This window comes from Beauveria bassiana (assembly GCF_000280675.1).
Source record: "Beauveria bassiana ARSEF 2860 unplaced genomic scaffold BBA_S00017, whole genome shotgun sequence".
Classification (NCBI taxonomy): Eukaryota; Fungi; Ascomycota; class Sordariomycetes; order Hypocreales; family Cordycipitaceae; genus Beauveria; species Beauveria bassiana.
The window spans coordinates 392336-413855 of record NW_007930852.1 but is presented as its reverse complement, the minus strand read 5'-3'; the positions used below and the strand labels follow the sequence as shown (position 1 = coordinate 413855).

The following is a 21520-nucleotide window of genomic DNA, read 5'->3' as shown; positions in this document are numbered from 1 at the left end:
AGCAATGAACAATATGGACGACCTGGAAGGTCTCAGCGGCATACCGGATGCGTTTGACTGGGTGACGCGTAATGGGCCAGACCAGACTGACGCCGATGGCGCGGTCTTGGACGATATTAGCGTGGGCGGCGTAGTTCATGAAGAGAGGCAGGATTCTCTCGTTGCCTACAACGTTGAAAAGGAGTCTATTGCCGAGGACATGATCCAAACCGAGGCGGACAACAACAATGTTGAAACCGAGCTTGTTGCAGTCGATGCGATTCACACCGAGGAAGACGCTGTCTCGGAAAATGCCGCCCAAAAGGTACCCGACGATGACCTCGGCGCAAGCGCGGAAAATGAATTTCTTGAAAATTCGACCACTGAAGGACATGCGCCGCGAGGGGATATCCAGTGCGAGTCTGACGAAGAATTGGAGCCTGCCGTTGAGCGGCATGGCTCACAAGACAGCGCTCGTAGCAATGCCGGCTTGACGCTGCAACCAACTCAAATCAAGGTAGAACTACCGCTTCTGGCTCAATCTCTACTCGACGACTACTCTACCGTAGTTTCGGAAGTAGTGGACCATATTCGCGGCGAAGAACAGTCCTTCGGCTCTTATCACGTCGAGTTCACTGATGGACGCGTTGAAACTGTGAGTTTATTTCAATCACCAATTTCATGAATGCACCTCGGCAGCACACCGCTATCACGTTACTTTCGCATTCTCATCACTTTTGTTTATACAACTTCTCACCTCTCGGTCTCTTGGCCACCACGCATAAGTTCCCCATCGCGCTGCTGCCCATCCTCGCCTCTCACTAACTTGACTCCTCCACACTACTCTCCCTAACTCTATTCAATAACATCTTCACTTCTCAAAGCCATCTTCATTTTGCGCATGGGTTGTCCTCATCAACATTATCTAACGAATTCAAGATATCCTATGACCATCTTCTCGACTTGAACAACGGTCAATCCGCACTAGACGATTTCTTGAACGGCGCCAACATGGGTGAAAACTCAAGAAAACGCAAATATGGAGAGCATGACTGGGGCTCTGACTCTGGATCAGAAATAGCGGAAGATCAGTCTGATGGCATGGAAATTGATGGCGCCGATAGCGACGAATCAGTGAAACAATTTCCTCGACGTTCCTCACGGCGAGCCTCACGAAAACGAAAGATTGTCATCACGCGACGTCAAAGCCTCGAACATTCTGACGAAGAAATCGGGCGACCGTCTCGCTCAGCTAGGTCCTTGCGTCCTCGTGCCAGCATTCCATCATATTATGGCCCTGATCCTAGTCGCGAAGTCCCTGAAGGTCGAGATGAAGTAGGCGATGACGATTTCAGGCCTGTCATATCTGATATAGCACCACCAAAGAGGGGCAGACGTCCTACACGAGGGAGTGCAAGGAGGCTGACTCCCGGCCGGCAAAGACCCTCAGGCGGAGGCTCTGACATCGAATTTGAAGCGCCTAGGAGATCATCGAGAGCGACAAAGAATTTACAGCGCATGAATGACGAATATGACTCGGACGAAGACTTTGAATCAATGGCCGTGGTCAGAGAGCGTGGCGCGCCCAAAGTTGTTTCGGTCAAGGAGATTTTTCAACCCATTAAGCCGGAATCTCCGTTTGCTGTCGCCCATATGCAGAAATGCCATGTTTGCGCCGGCTCCCAGCAACGAGGGCAGCTTATTTACTGCCAGGGATGCAGTCTCACTTTTCACAAAGGTTGCATTGGCCTTCGCAGCTCTCGAGAGCACCTGGCTACCAAGGTTGACAAAGATTCGTTTGTTTTGCAATGCAAATTCTGTATCGGAGCCTACACTTCCAGAGATGATATCGCACCGAGATACGATATGTGTCAGCAATGTAAAGGCCCAGGTGTTTCTTGCTCAGCATTCACCACAAAACGCACGGCACGTCAAGAAGAGAAGCTGCGCGAGGAGAACGACGGCGTTGACCCTGTGACGCCCGTGGCGCCTTCACTGATCAACAACAGTGACAATGTACTTTTCCGCTGTCAATCATGCCACAGAGGCTGGCATCAGGATCACCTCCCAGTACCAGATGGCATCCAGTCTGACATTGACGGCTATTCTAAGAAGTGGCGCTGCTCAGAGTGTCTCAGCGTCACGCACAAGATCCATCGTCTCGTTGCGTGGCGTCCAACTGACAAACATTTGCCTGTCAAGGGACAGCAGCCTCCTTCCTGGCATGTGGTCCCCGATGATGAGAAAGAATACCTCATCAAATGGGAGACCAAATCATATGCCCATTGCACTTGGCTTCCCGGCGCTTGGGTTTACGGCGTTGCTGCGTCTCACTCTCGCAAAGCATTTGGAAAACGTGATCTAGAACAGAGTATGCTGAAAATGACAAAAGAAGACGCGATTCCGGAGGAGTTCCTGGCACCAGACATCATTCTTGTTGCCAAGATGGACCCTTCGGCGCCCAATCACCACTCCAAAGAGGACATGCTCGCCAACATCATATATGTCCGTCGCATATTTGTCAAGTTTCAGGGCCTTGGCTACGAAGATGTCGTCTGGGATACGCCTCCGATGCCAGACAACAGCGCTCTCTACACTGCATTCGTTGACGCTTATAATGAGTATGTGAATGGCAAGTATTTTGAGGCAGGTTCGCAAACAACAATTCGAAGACGCGTCGAAGAGTTCAAGAATCAAGAATTTACGCCGCTGGACGCCCAGCCGAAAGGAATCCGCCGCGGCAAATTGATGGGCTATCAATTGGAGGGACTGAATTGGCTTCTTGAAAACTATCACCACGGTCGCAGTGTTGTCCTAGCCGACGAAATGGGCCTGGGAAAGACCGTGCAGGTTGTAAGCTTGGTGACAAGTCTGGTGCAGGATAGTCCCAAGGTAGGCTCTTCTCGTCGCTCAAGGAGGTGCACGCTAACTGTTATAGTGCTGGCCCTTTCTCATTGTCGTCCCCAACGCTACGTGTCCCAACTGGCGGCGCGAGTTCAGGCAATGGGTACCAGATCTGAGGGTCGTTGCCTACCACGGAGGCAAGGAATCCCAACAGCTGACGTACCGTTATGAGCTCTTCCCTGAGCATGGAGGCGCTATGCGAGCCCACGCTGTCATCATGTCTTATGATTCAGCCCAAGATCCTAGAACTGCAGCGTTGTTCAAGTCGGTCAGATGGGCTGGTCTGATCGTGGACGAGGGTCAGCGCCTCAAGAATGACCAGAATCTTCTCTATCAAGCTTTGCGTGGAATGAAGATTCCTTTCCGCCTTCTGTTAACCGGCACACCCCTACAAAACAATAAACGCGAACTATTCAATCTGATACAGTTTATCGACACCAAACAGGACGCTGCAAAGCTCGACGCCGAGTTCGAGGTTCTGGACAAGGAGACGCTGCCCCAACTGCACGACAAAATCAGACCATATTTCCTTCGACGTACCAAGGCCGGTGTGCTCAAGTTTCTTCCGCCGATGGCCCAGATCATCGTGCCAGTTACCATGACGGTCGTTCAAGAAAAACTGGCAAAGAGCATCATGTCCAAGAATCCGGAGCTCATCAAAGCCATATTTGCGGAAAGCAAGCTCAAGAAGAAGAATTATGATCGAGGGAGCCTCAATAATATCCTTATGCAGCTGCGCAAGTGTCTTTGCCACCCTTTCATGTACTCTGAAAATATCGAGGAGAAACACCATGACCCAGTTGTTATGTTTCGCAATCTCATCGAGGCCTCTGCAAAGCTACTTCTTCTCGAATTAATGTTACCAAAACTCAAAGAGCGTGGCCACCGAGTACTCATTTTCAGCCAATTCCTACAGCAGCTTGACATCATAGAGGATTTCCTGATTGGCATTGGCCTTGACTATAAAAGGCTTGATGGTGGCATGTCAAGTCTTGAAAAGCAAAAGCGAATCGACGCTTTCAACCAACCGGATTCGCCCCTGTTTGCGTTTCTGCTTTCCACCCGCGCTGGTGGCGTTGGCATCAATTTGGCAACTGCCGATACTGTCATCATCATGGATCCCGACTTCAACCCGCACCAAGATTTGCAGGCTCTCTCTCGAGCACATCGAATTGGACAAAAAAACAAGGTGCTGTGTTTTCAATTCATGACCAAAGACACCGTCGAAGAGAGAATTGTACAAGTTGGCAGAGGCAAAATGGCTCTGGATCATGCTCTTATTGAAAGCATGGATGACGATGAGCTAGAGGGTGCGGATTTGGAATCAATTCTAAAGCACGGTGCCTCTGCGCTGTTTAACGACAATTACCAAAAGACCAAAATTCAGTATACACCGGCGATGGTGGATGATTTGCTCGATAGGTCGCAGATAGAGCAGGCCAGCGTGGAGGAGAACCCCTCCGGAGAGACACCGTTCGCCTACGCCCGCGTTTGGGATTCCGACAAGGTCGGATTCGACACCCTTCCAACAGCCGAGGCCGAGGCTCCAGTGCCTATCGATTCAGGTGTATGGGACAAAATCATCGCACAGAGAGAAGAGGAGGCTCGCCGCAACGCAGAAGCCAACCGCGAAGTTCTCGGTAGGGGCGGCCGACGCCGCATGGTATGTCGCCACTACATAGCTATAGTGGGCTCGATTAACCTGAAACTAGAAAATTGACTACAACGTAAAGAACGGTGCCCAAAGGGAAGCTGCGGACCGGGGAACATCTAGCGACAGTGACGAGTTCTCCGGAGGCGACAGCTCCAGCGAATCCGAAGATGACGCGCTTGGAAAAGGTAAAAACCGCCGAAGAAATTCAGCACAGCTACCCACACCCTCACCGACCCCAACCAAGAAGAAACCGACCAAGGGAAGAGAAGTTAATAGTATCCCCAAACAGAAGAGCAAGAAGCCGGCCACCACGAGCTCGCAGAGCAAACAAACACGGCCCAGCGCCCCGCCCAAGTCGACCGAACCCAAGTTACAGCAATCCCCTCCCGACGCAAGGGGCCAATCAAGGTAACTTTTGCCCAAAACTCGCCCGGTGTCGTCGGGGCCCAACCACGCGGCAGGGTCCCAGAGGGCACAAACGCTGCCAGTGGTCAGGCCGACCAGCAGCGCAGGCAGCCCGTCTATGTCACCAGCACGAAGAAGCAAGTGCTTGGTACTGAGCCTCTGCCTCCGCAGACCTCGCTTGTGCCAAACGAATTTTGGCGCTACGTATCTCGCCTGGGATCAGAGGTGGAAGTTCGCGTGGCTATTGACGAAGTGGCCCGCAACAAGGAGCAACGAATAGTGAAACAAGTACGGCTATATGCCCTGCATGAGAAGCTGAGACAAATGTCTGCAGACAGAAATATTGCTTCTAGATGATGGCTTGCGCACCGAGTATTTTTCTACTGATAGCTGGACGGGGCGTGAAGAGCTGATGAGGCTGCCGATGAACGTCTGAGATAGATTTTGCTTATAGGGTTGGCTATTATTTCTGACGTCGCTGGACCATACCTAGACCACATCAAAATGCAGTACTACTGATTTGCCTTTCAGATTTGGCATTGCCCGGCCTGACGTTTGCCTCGCAGTGGCCCGCCTGCAGCCAGCCAGCCAGCCCAGGCAGCCATGCGTGGCAAGCCGTGTCAAGTGCCCAGTGAACATGCATATCGTGTCGTGTGGTGACTCCTCGGTGTGGTATACATTCAGTCACGCTTCTTCTTTCTGTTTGGAAGACTTTTACTGCAGAACTACACACAACGCTTGCTACTTTCTGCGTTTACTACCTATACAACGTCACTCAGCGGGCGCGCTGAGGCTTGTGTCACGCTTACCAGCTCTCGGACCAGTGCGAGCGGAATCGTCAGCGCAAAGACCAGCTCAAAGGCCATTCGAAGATCCAGCCTCTCCCATTGTATTTTAAATTGCATCAAACGCATTTGTTTTATCATATCCGCATCACGAGACCGCGTTCGATATGGCGTTTTCTGACGCCCGGTCTGCGTCGCAGCTCGAACAAGCACCATTCTCGAGAACACCACAGCCCAAGGAACAGCAAGGCGGCTATAGCATGAATAGAATCTGGAATGTGCAGCACTCGTCGACGAGCTCGCCCGACAACACATCGCTGAGCTCGCGTCGGAGCCTGCAGCTGGATGGCATGAGCAGCTCGACGACTACCAGCCAGCACACGTCGAGCTCGTCGCGAGCGAGCGTTGGTTCGAACTTTGAGTCTTTGCCAGCGGGTGCCGGGTTTCAGAATTATGCATTTGAAGGGAGTGTATCGAATGCTTACAGCTACTATCTCGATCGCGGCAATGGGCAGTTTACGAGGTTGATACCGGCAGATATGCTACCTCCGATGAAGGGGGTTCCGTCACGAGAAGAGGAGCACGATGGCATGGTGATACTTCAACCGATTGAAAGATTGCATCTCCAAAGTGCAAAGGACAGCCATCAAGTCGCCGCTTCCAAGGTAAGCAGCTGACACTAAAAACGACTGGCCATCAGCGACTGATGTTGGTAGCAACAGCCGTCGCCTCTGCCAGACAATCTCCAGGTAATAAGGCATCTTTTCATCGTCTTCAATATTGCATACTGACAGCAGGCCGTATAGAATCAAATCGATTGCATCGTTGCCACGAGCCCCAAATCGACCAGAAGGGTCAAGATATACTGCGACAAGTGGATACACGAGGGCGTTTGCGCTTTTACGCAGCAGGGATGCAAATTCAAGCACGAGATGCCCCGAGACGAGGCCACGCAACGATCTCTCGGCCTCTTCCACGGGTTTCCAGCGTGGTGGAAGAAACGCGCCGAGGAGCAAAATTCGCCGCGTCGAGGCCTAGACGCTGCATCACAGTCAACCTCGCCAGCGCGCCTGGGGTCTGCAGCACCACATCTAGGCAACAATGATCCATCGCAAGGCCCCAGTCATCACTCGGGTACCAGTCTTGAGCAGCAGCGCATCCTGCCACCGAATGACCATTCGTACGCGCAAAACAACTTCGCAACAGCACCGAATCACTGGAGAGCCTCGGGTTCGCAATGGATGCAAAACGGCATTGTGCCATTCGTTCGAGGACCTAGGCGTGCTTATTAGGAAAACACGAGGGTGGTACATTCGTTCGTTGCTGCAGGGAGAGGAATTGGTTGAGAAAGCATTTTGCGGGCAAACGACGGTTCAATAACTACTGGCCGCGAGGCACAAACAAGTCGTGGTTAATAAGAGGAGATGGGACATAATAGACTAAATGTATAGTAATGGGGAAGTTCGGCGCTTTGAATCGATATTTTTATATTTTAGTAGAAATAAACCGACATGTTCGTCAGCTGCTGTAGTGAATGTATGTAGCTCCATAGGTAGGCCGCACCTAATTACCTTAGGTACTGAGTAAATAATTAGGTACAGTGCCAATGAAACTTACCTTAGACCCACTGCAGGTGCAATTGTGGGATGTTGCGCTGTGACAGCACTGGCGGGGTAGCTGTTGCCCGAAGCTCACTCCGGTTTATCATCGGCCAGCGCTTTCAGATCTCACAACCCCCACCAAGCACATCGATTGTGATCCCTCATCGTCCAGCCTCTTGGAAGAACAGAACATGCTCGATTGAGTCAGTCTACAACTTCGGTTCTTGATCTTTGATTCGGGATAATCATCGCCGCGAGGCCCCATTGATCGGCGGAGGCTCACCCTTTCCACGCACCACCAGACCATCCTCAGCATGGACAACGCTATTGCAACTCTCAACAGCCTGGCTGACCTAAGCGCCATCGAAAGCGTTAAGAGATGCGATACTGAGATCAAAGGCTACATTTCAGGCGCTAGCAGTATTCATCGACTGTCTAAGCAGGAGCTGATCGAGGACCCGCGACGAGCATTCGAGGTGGGTTATGTCACGACGACGCTGTGAATACCCTTGCGGCTGACCGTTGCTGTTCCGCGTCAGGTTATTGATCCCTCCAAAAACTCCATCGGATATCTATATGTCATTGACATGGTTATGGGCTCAGCGTCAAGCAAACACAATAAAGATATGCTCGCCGACAAAATTGTGCATTTCCTGACGCGTTTCGACCCCATTCAAATCCGCTACGTCGGCACTACGTTCCGCTATTTACTAGATGTGGTTGCTTCTGGGGCCATTTTCCCGGTCAGTCAGTCATCAGATTTGCGTAGAATACATGCTGACCTGAGTGTAGCCGGCTGTCGCTCTCGAGCTGCTAACAACTGCAATCCTCCGCCTCGACCCGACCGGAACCATGTTCACATCTACACACCTATACATCGCGAAGATGGCCGTCGAGTCAAATATTCTGGAGCCAGCGCTTGAAATTTTTGACAAGGAAATCACTTGCTACCCTGTCATGTCGTCCAATCGTGAAGCACGAGAGGCGCGAGATCCACGGCCACTATGCGACCCCAGCCTCGGTCCTGCAGCATACGTTTCCACAGCCACAGGTCTCACAGAAAGCTTGAAGAGCAGCTCCGTGCTGGAATACAATTACTTCAGATATCTCGCGTATTCTAGTCGCCGAGACTGGCACAAGGCCTTTGCCGCCCTAGAACAGGTCATCACACATCCTGCTAGAGACCGCGGTGTGAGCAAGGTTATGGCGGAGTGTCATAAGAGATGGATATTAGTCGGGCTTTTGAACTCTGGCAAAATGCCCTCTCTTCCTTTATACACTGCAGCCCAGCCCATAGCGACCTACAGCTCACTCAGCGCCGAATACAGAGAACTTGCGAGCTTGTTTGTCTCTTCCAAGGCGAAAGAGCTCAAGGAAAGGGCAGAGCACAACGAAGCAATGTGGCAAGAAGACGGTACTACGAGTCTGGTTATTGAAGTCTTGTCTGCATTTCAAAAATGGCAGATAATAAACCTGCGAAAAGTCTTTACCGAAGTTTCCATCAGCCAAACTAGGCGCTTGACCTGCAGCGCTCAAACAGGAGAGCCATTAGAAACAGATGAGGATGTCAGTTCTCTGATTAGAGGTATGCTGTCTTCTGGTATGCTCAATGGAACCTTGGACATTGATAGCAGCTCCGGGAGCTTTCTCAAATTTGGTGGCGCTTCTGCTGTGTTGACGGAAGAAGATTTTGCACGCGAAATTGCTACCAGTCACGCCCATATTACGGCTCTCAACAAGCAATACAAGGCTGCAAATGACCGACTGAGCGAAAAGAAGGAGTATGTTAAGTACATGCTTCTTGAACAGAAGAGGACGGAGAAGGAAGGTCCCGATGCTGGTGTTGGCTTCGACAGCCAGATTGAAGACGAAGACCTCATGACAGGCATCATGGCGCATGGTTAGGCAGGCTTGAGCACAATACATTTTGTGAATGCATAATACACTTGGTGGGTACATTCTAGTTGCATAATGATAAAGATGATGATTTTTTTAGATTCTAGCGTTTGGGGAAGCTCGTGAGTTTTGGGCATACAATAGCCTCGACGTCTCCGCACAGCCATCAGTGATAACTATGAACCTTGTACGACGATATTGTGGCTTTGACATTTTTTTTGTACAGCCATCAGTATTGCTTGCGAACCTTTTCAGCGAACCTTGGCGCACCCTTGCCTTGTGTCTGCGGTATGGCATTCCATTTTTTTTTTGAAAAGTATGTTGAGGCGTCAGGACTGCGACACCCTCTTTGGCTTTAAGACCTGCTATATAGCATTTTCTTATGTAAATTATTATTTCGAGGCGTCGAGATCCCCATTTTTATCTTGCCTTGATACCTGCTATCTAGCATTTCCTTTCTGTGAGGCTTTTTTTTTTCCCGAGGCGTCAGGACCCCAAGTGTCCCCGTGGCTTGATACCTGCCATCTATTTTCCTTAAGTGAGTTCTCTTTTCTTTTTGAGGCGTCGTGGCTCCCGATATCCCGTGGGCTTGATATCTGACAAATAGCAGTTTCTTTTGTGAATTACATTTTGAGTCGTCGAGACCCCGATATCCTCTTGGCTCGATACTTGCCATCTAGCATTTTCTTTTGCGAAATACATCTTGAGGAGGCGTCTAGACCCTGATATGTTGCTCTCAGTCCCTCCCATATTAAATACACTGTTGTAAATTTCTCTTTCGAGGCGTTAGGCAAGCCTCTGCCACCGATACTAGCTCCGCTGTCACTAACACAGATTTTGACGCCACACATACTCCCTCGACGACAATTTTGGTAATGTAATCGAATCGCCTGTGCTAAATTAACTTTTTGCTCCAAGACGCTGTCTACCACGAAAGGTTCGTCTTGAGACTGCTGCAGGTCACTGCTGCAGCAGACTTATGAAAAAAACTATAAGAGGAGGCCATGCCCCCTTCTCATCTCTTTCCCACACCCGCAAACATCACTGGTTGTCTCTTGTCTTGATTCAAGCTACAAGTTCCCTTTCCTCACTTACAACTATACCTTTCTTACAGCTATACCTTTCTTACAATTATACCTTTCCACAACCATACCCTCTCAACAATCAGTACCTTGCTCGTACCCCATCAACCAAGTGTAACTTGCTCTTCGACCTCTAGCTCCCAGCTACCATGGTCTCGGTCAAGTCAATCGGTGTCAAGGGCCTGGCTGCCACTTCGGTCGGGCTCTTTTCTCTCGTTAGTTGTGCTCCTATAAGCGCAACCGACGCAACCAGCATCACTGAGGCTGTCACTGGTAGCACCAATGTTGCTACCACTTCCAACTCGCCATCAGCCCCAAATAATACGCTCTCGCCGGAAACGACTGGTTCCGATGATGATCTGCTTCATGATCTTCCTCAGATTCCGAATGCGAATGTTTCTGACAATGCCGAGGTGTCGGGCGAGTTGGTAAATCGAGTTGCCGGCCTCTTTGGCGTAACCAGTAAGTAGAACAGCACTTTTCTTCTTTGCATGGTTCCTTACGTCGCCTTGTCCGATTTCTGTTCTAAAAGCCGTGGAGCCGCCTTGCTAATACATGTGTAGCCGCCCAAATGATCAGAGTTCAGCTGGAAAATACCGACCCGGAGCTCGCCGAGCCAGCGAACGGCGTCAGCCCAGGCCAGGCCACCTCCAAAATCGCCAACTTCAATGACAACTTCAAGGTCAACCTCCAGCATATCGGCGGACCCGACGAGCCTGGATCCGTGAAAAACACCGCGGCCGAGGAGGCCCATGATGAGCGCGTTAACAAGCATTTCATGAGACAAAGACAATCGAGGGAGAAATTAATGGTTGGCCTCGTCAACGGCACCCCCTACACCTGGAAGCGCATCGGAATAGAATTCAATGACATGGATCGGAAGATGTCGCAGACCTTTCGCGAGATCATCCTGCCTGGCGAGCCCTTTGCCGCCTACGCCTACACTCACGACAAGAAAGCCAAGGCCATGGTGCAGTACGAGCTCGTGGGCACCTCGGAGAAGACCTGGTTCACGCTCCGCATCTCTTCCGGCGAGCCGCACCAGGTCACAGTCGAGTACGGCGGTGCCTTGGAGACAGTCGCCAACGGCAACGAGGGCAAGCGTGGTAGCGTTGTCGACCTCAACGTGGACCGCGGCGTGGCCTGTGCCACCTTTTACCTGACGGGCTCCGAAGGCCGCTTCCTCTCCAACGACGCGCCTGTCAACTGGATGCACACCATGCTAGAGGAGATTGGCAACCACACCCTCCGCGAAATCATGCTACCGCGCTCCCACCACGCCGGCATGTACACCCTCAACGGCGGCGATGGAGTTGGCTTCGGCGGCCGCGGCAACACCTGGACCCAAGACTACTCCGTGTACGATCAGCTCAAGATTGGCGGTGTGCGTGTGATTGACTCGCGCCTGGTGCTCACGCGCAGGGAGAAGAAGGTGTTTGAGAGCCACGGCAGCAAGGTCGCCGGCGCGTGGCACGGCTCGCTCGGTGTCTCGCACGACTCCATGATTAAGCAGATTAACCGCTTCAACGATGAATACCCCGGCGAGCTCATCATCATCGACGTGGACGGGCGTGAAATGCGCGATAACAAGAAGTTCAATCAGCTCGATGCCGCCGGCGTCGCCCACGTCGTCGAGAGCTTCAAGCGCCTCAAGCACCGCGCCGTGCTCGTCCCCGGCGAGGACATTGCCCAGATTCCCATCAACCGCCTCATCGGCGACGGCAAGTCCGCCGTCATCATCCGCATGGAGGAGTACCGCACCCGCAACCTGCCCGGCGAGGGCTACCCCAGCGCCACCGAAGGCTTCATCACCAACAACGAGCTGCCCTACCACAAGCACTGGAGCAACATGGACAATGCCGAGAAAATGCTCAAGGACCAGACCGAGAAGCTATTGGAGTACAAGGACGGCCGCTTCCGACAGCTGTACGTGTCCGACTTTCTCCTCACGCAAAAGGGCATCGCCGTCATCTTTGGCAACCCCATTCGAGTCATCAACGAGGCGGCCTGGAAGAAGCTCATCGAGACGTTTTGGGGCGTCTTCCGCAGAGACGTCTTCCCCAACTGGCTCGCCATGGACGCGATTCGCGGCGGCGAGCTCAGAGGCATCGCCATGACCGTCAACGAGTGCTTGGTCGCCAAGCGCTGCGGCAAGTTGGGCGACCGCGCCCCAGACGCCGAGGATATCAAGGTAAGACAAAACGCTCATCGCCGACGATCTGGCCAGTATCCAAAATGCTAACACGTCGCAGCTTGCTCACACCACCATGACTGCTAATGCAACCACGACGTAGTCTGCTGATCCCGACAAGTAAATACACACGGATCAGCAAAGGTGGCAAGATGATGGCCGTTTTCCGTTTGAGGCGGGCACTTTTTTTAGTGGTTCTCTTACAGCGGCACAACATCGCTTTCCTGCCTCTCTGCATGGACGCGGGACTCTTGATTCTCTTGCATACTTTTCCGAATTTCGCTTTTTTTAGATTGACAACTTTTATGCTTTTAGATTTTGCATTTGTCTAGCTTTGGGATGGAAAGATCAATCATTCGATCAAAAGCAACTGGAAGTAATTTGGTCTTGGGTCACGCTTGGGAGTTTGGAATTTTGGAAACCAGTTTTTTGGCAACATTGAAACGACAAAAAAACGACAAAAATAAAAAGATTTCAAAATAAAAACAATAAAAACAATAAAAACTACAAAACCACAATTTTGCATGTGTTCGTCTCAATCGTGCCTCTAACTGTTCTCTGAGTGCAATGTTCGCTTTTCCCCGCACAAGGGGATTGTGACGGCCAACTCCAAAGACTTATCTTCTTATGCTCATGTAGGTTTTAAATAATGAATTATTGTATTTTGCCTGTACAAATGCTCATATTCCAAAGTGTCCAATGCCAAGGCTAAAGTTCAGAAATAAATTCGCTGTGTCTAATGTAGTGATTCGTGTTACCTGTCCAAACGCCAAGTTGTGAATGCAAAAAGCCCATTCCCATATTATACCAAAGTCTAATTCTCAGTCATTTGACATTTATACCGATGTGCCGCTACCCTTGTTTCGCCTCAAGAAGCGAGGAAGCTCGCCTTTGCGGTTGGCGCTGCTGCTCGTCTCGGCCATGCTAGCATCTGATCGCTTCGACGCGGCCGATCGCTTGATGCGCTGGGGGCGACAGAAGCAGCCCATGGCCGAGTGCAGCAAAAATGCGACGACGGTGAGCACGGAGCCGATCCACATGAATGCAAACATCTTGACGCCAATCTCTGCGCTGATGTTGAGCTGGTCCTGGGCGGTCAGGGCGATCCTGGCGGCGACGCTAATGACGGTGGCGATGACGGAGGCGACAACGAGTACAATGACGGAGAGCAGGCCGATGATGGAGAGGAAGAGCGAGAACAGGCGGCGGCGCGTGGCAAGGGGCGTGAGGAGGAACAGGACGGCGTTGAGGACGGTACCGGCCATGAAACAGCCGTACATGACCTGGGAGCCGATGCGCAGGAGCTTGAGGATGGTGATGACCTGCGAGGGGAGAGCAATCCTGGCACCGGCGAGCAGCTCGCTAACGAGGACCTCGACGGGGTTGAACCAATAGAATTGCTTTGGCCGAGAGCAAAAGGTGACGCCTCTGGGCCGCAGGTTAGCTTCGGCTTGTTGCACAAACGGTTTCTATATTTGGGACATACTCATCGACATAGCCTTCGCAAAAGTTCCACAAACCAACAGAGTAGAAATCGTGCAGGCCCAGACTGCGAGCGACCGAGTTGAGCAGCTGTGAGTTGTCGACGGCAATGGGAATGATGTGGGAGACGTCGAGCTTGAAAAAGTAAATGTCGTTGAGGACGCCGTTGATGTGGGTGTTGCCGATGAGGACGAGAACGAGAAAGGGAATGGTGATGAGGTATAGCAAGGCAGCAACCACGGTGGTGTTGCGTCGCGCGTTTGGGGGAGCCATGATTGTTGTTGTTGATATGAATAGTGCACAGCGGCCTATCGTGGAGGCGTCGTCGGGGAAGGTCTCGTTTGCCGCTCAGCGTCGATGCATATCCGTCGCTGCCTTGCCTTTGAGAGTACTATTGGATCGTGGGCTTGCTCCAATTGCAAAGCCAGCTTCACAGCAAAGAAGACAAAAAAAGCGAGTGTAGATGATGGTATGGCGTGGGAAAGAGAGAGGAAGAGAAAAAGTGGCTGTGCCGTCATCACCAGCGAGAGCGAGGCAGAGGCAGAGCTTGTGAGGAGAGAGGCCAGTGGGAGGTTTCAGTGGGGGAAAGCAGAGACAGCTTAGCGTTGGAGGCTAGGCAGGTACAGAGGGATTGGAAGGAGCCCGACGCCGGTAATAAAATTTTCGCTATTAATTGCACTAGTGAGACATTGCTTGCCATGGATCTTAAGCATAATGGAGACTGTTGACATTTTTTGTCAGAGCAGAAATCAAGGAAGCTCTTGATTAGGTTCATTGTTGCATGACAAGCAAGGACCGCATGGCACGCTAGAAAAGGGGATGTTGGCCGACTTGCTTCGACAACTATTACCTAGTATTTGTATCAGTATTCGTATTACAGAATCAAATAACGAGCAGTCATCGGTCAATACCATGTGTGTGCTGCCAAATATACACTACATCTGCAGCAACAATCCAGTCCTCCTAGGTCAGGCGCCAACGCCTGCAGCGGAGATTTATGATTACGCGTCCCTGATTCGTCACGATCCGCCGCCCGATGCATTAGCCCGACTTGTCCGAGTCTAAGACTATTAGATTAAACAGTCCTTTTTTTTCCACGGCGATCTCCATTGATGTGCACGACAAAATCAGATCCAAAGACAATAAACCCCCTTTTTTTTCCCTTGTCTTTTCTTTCTCCCAAAAAGTATAACACGTCTATGAGGTCATGACTGCGTTAAAACAGCTTAGTGGCCTACGTTTCTGGGCGGTTGCGTTATTCTGCGGAGCCATCCAACTCGGCTCCGCTGCTGTGAGGCTCAGCTAGGACGGCAGGGCAGGACGGCAGGACGGCAGGACGGCACGGACGGGTGGGTTAAGGCTTGTCAGCGCCTCGCAAGATCGTATTCGACTGCAATGTCTAAATAATTAAAGATTTCATAGTGCTCTTGGCTGCACACAAATCCAACAATACCAGCGATATTACCTTGATTCTTATTTTGTTAATAAGTGAAAATCAGCTCAATAGCCAGGCATCGCAGACTCGTATCTGCGCACCAAGCCACGCCAAGCCACGCCAAGCCACATCTCCCATAGCCCCCCGCTGTCTCTGGGTCTCGATGTTCCGCGGCTTTATTAGCTACATACCTATTACCTACGTGCCTACCTACCCATACTACCTAGGTATCGGTATTAGTGACTGTCAACTGCCGTGCTGCCATCTAGCAAAAACTTTTTCGCATAATTTGTGGTTTGCCCAGCATTCACCGTGCTAGCCAATTGAAACACTCGAGACACAATAGAGTCCAGACCTTGGCTAGCATACGGATTAATCTGTAAGCAAATAGTTTCAACCCTTGCACTGGGGTGCCGGGCATTGACACTTGCCAGTGGTGCCACACTGTCAGTGACAGGGAGCTGCTCACCCTGGCACCCGGTTTCCTAGTTCGACGTCACTACCTAGCGGCCACCAAGGAACCCAACCAACCAACTCTCCGACGTCTTGCGGCGTGCCTGCGCGTCTCTAGACATTTTCATTCAACAACCACACCGGATTGGCACTCGTTTGGCCTGCTGCCGCTTTCCTTTTCCTGCATATTGCAGCTTCTCTTTATGCTGCTGTCCGAACGCATTAGTCGTTGCGAAGTTATATAATTCCATCACCGCCAGCACAAACATCTTCACCACTGCCCTGCTCCCTCGTCATGAGGCTGTCACTTGCCGCCGTCGGCGCCGTCCTTGCCCCGGCTGGCCTCGCTCAGGTTGTCTCCTACAGTGACTCCTCCGGCCTCACATTCTTCACCGGTAGTCGCACCGACAAGCCCGCCGCGTCAACGGGACCTCCGTCCGATGCCTATACCAGCTACGGCACGCAAATCACCCTCACGGGCATTAATGATACCACCACGGCCACCTCGACCACCGTCACGACACCCACCAGCACAACCAACAGCACCACGTCTGCCACGCCCACAAATACCCAGCCTTGCAACAACTACGTCGAGTTTTGCACGCGCAAGTACAGCAACATTAGCTTTGTCGCCGCCCACAACTCGCCCTTTGTCCGCCCCGGAAACTCGGGCTCCAACCAGGCCCTGCCCGTCAAGGTCCAGCTCAACGACGGCATCCGTCTGGTCCAGGCCCAGATGCAGTGGCCGACCAATGGCACCGAGCCGCACTTTTGTCATACCTCGTGCGACCTCCTCGACGCCGGCCCCATTGACGAATGGCTGACCGACGTCCGCGAATGGGTCGACGACCACCCTTACGACGTCGTCACCATCCTCCTCGGCAACGGCAACTACTCGGACGCCTCGCTCTACAAGCCCTATATCGAAAAGAGCGGCATCCAAAAGTATGCCTACACTCCGCCGCTACTGCCCATGAAGCTCAATGACTGGCCCACACTCGAGGAGCTCATCATCCGCGGCAAGCGCGTCATCATGTTCCTCGACTACAACGCCAACCATACCGCCGTGCCCTGGCTGCTCGATGAGTTCTCCCAGATCTGGGAGACGCCCTTTGACCCAACCGACCGCGCGTTTCCTTGCACCGTTCAGCGCCCGCCCGATCTGAAGCCCGAAGACGCCAAGGACCGCATGTATCTAATGAACCACAACCTCAATGCAGAGTTTAACGTCTTTGACATTCAGCTTCTCGTTCCAGCCGTATCGCTGCTCAACCAAACCAACGCAGCCGACGGCGACGGCAGCCTGGGCATGGCCGCCAACAACTGTCGCACCGACTGGGGCCGCGCCCCGAATTTTCTCAATGTCGACTACTACAACTACGGCTCCGACACGTTTAATGGTTCCGTCTTCCTAGCGGCGGCCCGTCTCAATAATGTCACCTACAACCGCACGTGTTGTGGCAATGTGTCTGCCGCGCCGGGCCTGACCAGCCCTACCTACTGGGTGGGTGCCGCGGTGCTCACATTGGCTGTATTTCTGAATCTTTGAGACTTTTTCGATCATCTCTCGAGGTGGAGGCATGTTATTATTTTTTGTAGCAGCTGTTTCTATTGAGGTGGATGCCTGCATTTATTTTCTTGGCGGTTGGTTCTTTGGATGCACTTTGTTTCTGGCATTTGCCCGCATCAGCATGGCGTTTAATCGGCTTCTAGCATATTGGGTCCAGTATTGTCTACCGTGATTTCTTCTCTGAATATAGATCTAATTCATGTTTCTACGACTGTTTTGGTTCATGCCGATCTATCGCTACCAAAGGGTAGATAAATCTTACACTTGTCAAGCCGTCATGACGATCACGATCTGCGGCCGACCGGCTGTGCTTCGCCCAATGAGGTACCTGCACACCCGAGCTACCCAGAAATACGAGGACTGCGATGCAGCTTTCAGCCTCATCAGAAGCAGCGTGAGGCCGCCGACAACTACTAGCAGCCCTGTATTGGTGGCTGCCAGCCTGCACGTCTACCTACACGGGGCTACGTCGAATCTGCCAGCACCTCATTGCTCTTCGTGCCAAAAAAAAAAAAAAAAAAAAAAAAAAATGGCCAAAGCTCACCATGCCAAATATGCAAAAACAGAAACAAACCAATTATTCCTTTTCGAAATACGTCCGTATCCCGTCTTTGATATGCAGACCCGTCACGCCTGGCCCACCATCTCGGGCGGCAAGCCATTTCCTTCACGCTAATAAGAATGAACAAACACTCGTTCGGCTACGACGGCTGTTAATACAAGCGCTAGGCAGCCCTATAATACTACTATAGCGGCCAAGGCTTCGATATGTAAAAATACCAAGATGGGAATGATTTCGTCTCGAACCGCTCGTCTGTCTGCTCCTATGAGCCAAGAATAGTAACCCCCCGCGCCAGCCAATCGTGGCTGGTTCGCCCGCCCACTTGCTGGACTTCAGCTCCAACTCCGACGCCCCGGCTGAGGACCAGCTGGGTTCCTCTTTCTCTTTGTCCAAGTCGTTCGTTCCAGTCTTCTTGCTCATTTCTTCATTTTTGTCTCTTCTCGACAATTTTTTTTTCTCTCGTATACGCCGGCAAAGATACCTACGCCGGACCCGAATCCGCCCACATCACGGCGCCGTTGCTTAATTTTACTCCAATTTTTAACCGGTAACTACCTACAGCTAGCGCCAGGAACCAGGCAGCTTGCTGCTTACCGCCAGCCTCACCTAAAGACAAGACGTGTCATTCGTGCTCGTCCTTCTGGCGTTCCGACCATGGTTTGGTTTGCAAGGTATGAATCCTCATAGCGAACGAGGCAAGGAGCCTCTGCGCCAGAGCTTCGCCGCCGCCGCTGCTTCTCCCTTTCCTCGTCCCTTCTCAGAGCACGAGCTGTCCCGTCGAGCCTCCAACATTTCCGACGTCACCGATATTGGCATTAGCCCCTACGAGGCATCCACCGTCAGTGAATCGGTTCTCGGCAGCCCGATCCATGCTATTGCCTCGCCGTCGTCGCTGTACAGTAGCGGCGGCAGCACCCGCGCCAGCGGCTCTCCGTTTGGGGACCCCGCGACGCCGCAGCAATCCCGAAGGCCTTCGTGGCGTGGAACGCTCTCGTACGCTGGCTCGCGACGTTACGCGCCGCTCACGGGCGGCAGCGAAGCACCACGGCCACCGCCCAGCCGGCGATCCTCAGCGACGAGCTTTCGCTCGCGGAGCAGCTATGCGCCGACACTGCACAGTACCATCCCCGAGACGGGCGACGACGAGTCCTACGCCATGACACTGCTCTCCCACCCGGCGCCCATGGGCATGACGCCTACATCTTATCAGCACCAGCGCCAGGTTTCGGACGAAATGACGCCCATGTCGCCCGTAGGCTTCGACGTCGGGTCGGCGCTCGGCCCGCTGTCGGCACACGAAAACGAGTACAATGTCCAGTGGCAGCAGCAGGAAGCAAAGGGCATGTTGTCCGGCGGTCTGGGCCAGGGTTTCCGCGCGGACTCGACGCTGCGCGACGCTGAGCTGCTCGCCTCGCCGAGCAGCGCCCGGAGCCTGTCCCGGTCCTTTACCTTTAACCGGGCGTCGCGGCCGCCGACGCGCGCGGAGACGATCAAGACACGAGGTCAGGACGAAGCGGACCGCTTGGGCCGCGTGATTGAAGTCATTATCGAAGAGCCGAGCGCGGACTTGAGCAGCATTGAGGGCGGCAGCATCTCCCTTCACAATGAGTCAAACGACGAGCTGCGGCGCTCCATGTTTCCCAGCGCAGCGCCCAAGAGGCAAATATTTTTTCCCAAGCCCAACTGGAAGCCCTGGTCGATGCGATGGCCGCACCTCACGCTGCTTGTGCTCGTCTCGGCCGGCCTGGCCGTCATGCAGGAGATTCTGTTTCGGCGCTTCCACAACACGCCCATCCTGACGTTTGTCTCGCCCAACGAAGTGAAGCCGCTCATCTACTTTGCCGTCAAGTTCCTGCCGACGCTCGCCGCGGCCGTATACGGTGTGCTGTGGCAATTTACCGACTTTGAAGTGCGCCGCCTCGAGGCCTTTTACCAGCTCTCCAAGGACGGCGGCGCGCTGGCTGCCGAGTCCATCAACGTCGACTATGTCACGAGCTTCAACGTCTTCCGGCCCCTTCGCGCGCTCAAGCTCGGGCACTACACCGTCGCCGTCTCGTCCCTCGGCACGCTGCTCGCGGGCTCCCTGGGGCCGACGTTTGCCGCTGCGTCGGTCATCCTGACGCCGAGCCTGCGCGAGCGCAAGATGAATCCCGAGGCGGAAAAGACGCTGACTTTCTCCCCAACGTGGTCGCGTCTTCTGACGTCAACCCTGGCCGTCTGCGCAGTGCTCGCCAGCGTCCTGTTTATCCTGCTGCAGAAGCGCCGGTCGGGTCTCAACTCGGACGTACGCGGCATCGCGGGCCTCGCGTCCATGGCGGTGGTGAGCCACATCCTTATGGATTTCAAAGACATGGACACGGCCAAGTACAACGACATCCACCACAGGCTCAAGTACCACCGCTACATGCTCAAGAACTCGTCGCTGGCGCCCGACGACGAGAACCCCGCGTCGAGCCAGGACCGCGAAAAGTTCGACGACGACGCGCTCGTCCACATGTCAGACAACCCGCACCCGCTGATGCTGCGGCCCGCGGGATGCATCACATTTATCGTCGGCCTGATTGCGTTCCTGGGATTCGTGCCCGCATTTGTATTTACCGATGCCGGGGTCGTGACGGATAAGGCGCCTTGGTTTGCGACGGCGTGGGCTGTTTGCCTCAAGCTCTCGTGGAACAGCATGGAGACGGCGGTGCGCATGATGGAGCCCTACTACATTCTGTCCAAGCGACACGCACCTTCTAAAATCCTCACGCTCGACTACACAGCGCTGCCATTTGGTTATCTCCCGCTGCGGGCGCTCGCCAACGGACACCTCGTCATGTTTTTCGTGGGCTTTGGTAGCATCCTCGCCGAGTTTCTGACCGTCCTCGTCACGGGTCTGACGACGTCGGACGGGCAGGGCTTCGTCAAGGCTTACGTCTCGGAAGGCAGCGACGCCTTGTTCTCCTCCTCCTCCTCCCCAACGACCGACAACATCACGAGCATCTATGCGGGGCAGGACACGTTTGCGTCGTTTTCAGTGAGCTTTGGGCTGGTCATCTTTGTGCTACTGTACATGCTGGTCGTGGCGGTCATTGTGTTTGCGCGGCGACGGCACCCGTTCCTGCCGCGGCAGCCCAACACGATTGCCTCGGTGCTCGCGTTTATCCACCAGAGCAAGATGTTGTATAATTTCGTGGGCACGGCCAAGCTCAACAGCGCGCAGATGGCGAGGAGGTTGAAGGAGGGCGCGGGCGCGCAGACGACGTACGGACTGGGGTGGTTTGAGGGACGAGATGGGCAGACGCACTGCGGCGTGGATCAGGAGGAGCTGATGAGCGGGTACAAGCATGGCGTGGACTATTCGATGGGGAATAAGCCGTGGAATACGCGGTGGGATGTGCTGTGAAGATGTGTTTTGTCATGTGCTGACAATCTACTGACGGGCTGAATTGACTGTCTTGGACTTTAATTTACTATCATTGGGACGCTTCGATAATGTATAAAGTATATATCTTGACGATGGTGTCGATAATGTCATT

The 21520-nt window shown here is 53.0% G+C and overlaps 7 protein-coding genes across 7 annotated transcripts; 6 read left to right on the top strand and 1 right to left on the bottom strand.

The window, feature by feature from the left end:
- Positions 1 to 4: 4 nt before the first annotated feature.
- On the top strand, positions 5 to 5299 carry BBA_06137 (chromodomain-helicase-DNA-binding protein; the record flags this gene model as incomplete). The annotated part of the gene is made up of 5 exons (XM_008601234.1): positions 5 to 634; positions 919 to 2871; positions 2918 to 4546; positions 4596 to 4722; positions 4827 to 5299. 5 exons carry the CDS (start codon positions 5 to 7, stop codon positions 5297 to 5299), a joined length of 4812 nt encoding a protein of 1603 aa, XP_008599456.1.
- Positions 5300 to 5894: 595 nt separating this feature from the next.
- Positions 5895 to 7019, top strand: BBA_06136 (C-x8-C-x5-C-x3-H type zinc finger protein; the record flags this gene model as incomplete). Its single annotated transcript, XM_008601233.1, has 3 exons — positions 5895 to 6392; positions 6444 to 6476; positions 6534 to 7019. 3 exons carry the CDS (start codon positions 5895 to 5897, stop codon positions 7017 to 7019), a joined length of 1017 nt encoding a protein of 338 aa, XP_008599455.1.
- Positions 7020 to 7642: 623 nt separating this feature from the next.
- On the top strand, positions 7643 to 9233 carry BBA_06135 (COP9 signalosome complex subunit 3; the record flags this gene model as incomplete). Its single annotated transcript, XM_008601232.1, has 3 exons — positions 7643 to 7804; positions 7868 to 8071; positions 8121 to 9233. 3 exons carry the CDS (start codon positions 7643 to 7645, stop codon positions 9231 to 9233), a joined length of 1479 nt encoding a protein of 492 aa, XP_008599454.1.
- A 1222-nt stretch (positions 9234 to 10455) lies between these two features.
- Positions 10456 to 12600, top strand: BBA_06134 (glucan 1,3-beta-glucosidase; the record flags this gene model as incomplete). The annotated part of the gene is made up of 3 exons (XM_008601231.1): positions 10456 to 10768; positions 10870 to 12497; positions 12559 to 12600. The coding sequence occupies 3 exons, from the start codon at positions 10456 to 10458 to the stop codon at positions 12598 to 12600; spliced, it is 1983 nt and encodes a 660-aa protein (XP_008599453.1).
- A 733-nt stretch (positions 12601 to 13333) lies between these two features.
- Positions 13334 to 14252, bottom strand: BBA_06133 (SUR7 protein; the record flags this gene model as incomplete). The annotated part of the gene is made up of 2 exons (XM_008601230.1): positions 13334 to 13925; positions 13984 to 14252. 2 exons carry the CDS (start codon positions 14250 to 14252, stop codon positions 13334 to 13336), a joined length of 861 nt encoding a protein of 286 aa, XP_008599452.1.
- Positions 14253 to 16162: 1910 nt separating this feature from the next.
- BBA_06132 (tat pathway signal sequence) lies at positions 16163 to 17416 on the top strand (the record flags this gene model as incomplete). Its single annotated transcript, XM_008601229.1, has 1 exon — positions 16163 to 17416. One exon carries the CDS (start codon positions 16163 to 16165, stop codon positions 17414 to 17416), a length of 1254 nt encoding a protein of 417 aa, XP_008599451.1.
- Positions 17417 to 18672: 1256 nt separating this feature from the next.
- Positions 18673 to 21387, top strand: BBA_06131 (uncharacterized protein; the record flags this gene model as incomplete). Its single annotated transcript, XM_008601228.1, has 1 exon — positions 18673 to 21387. One exon carries the CDS (start codon positions 18673 to 18675, stop codon positions 21385 to 21387), a length of 2715 nt encoding a protein of 904 aa, XP_008599450.1.
- Between the last annotated feature and the right edge of the window lie 133 nt (positions 21388 to 21520).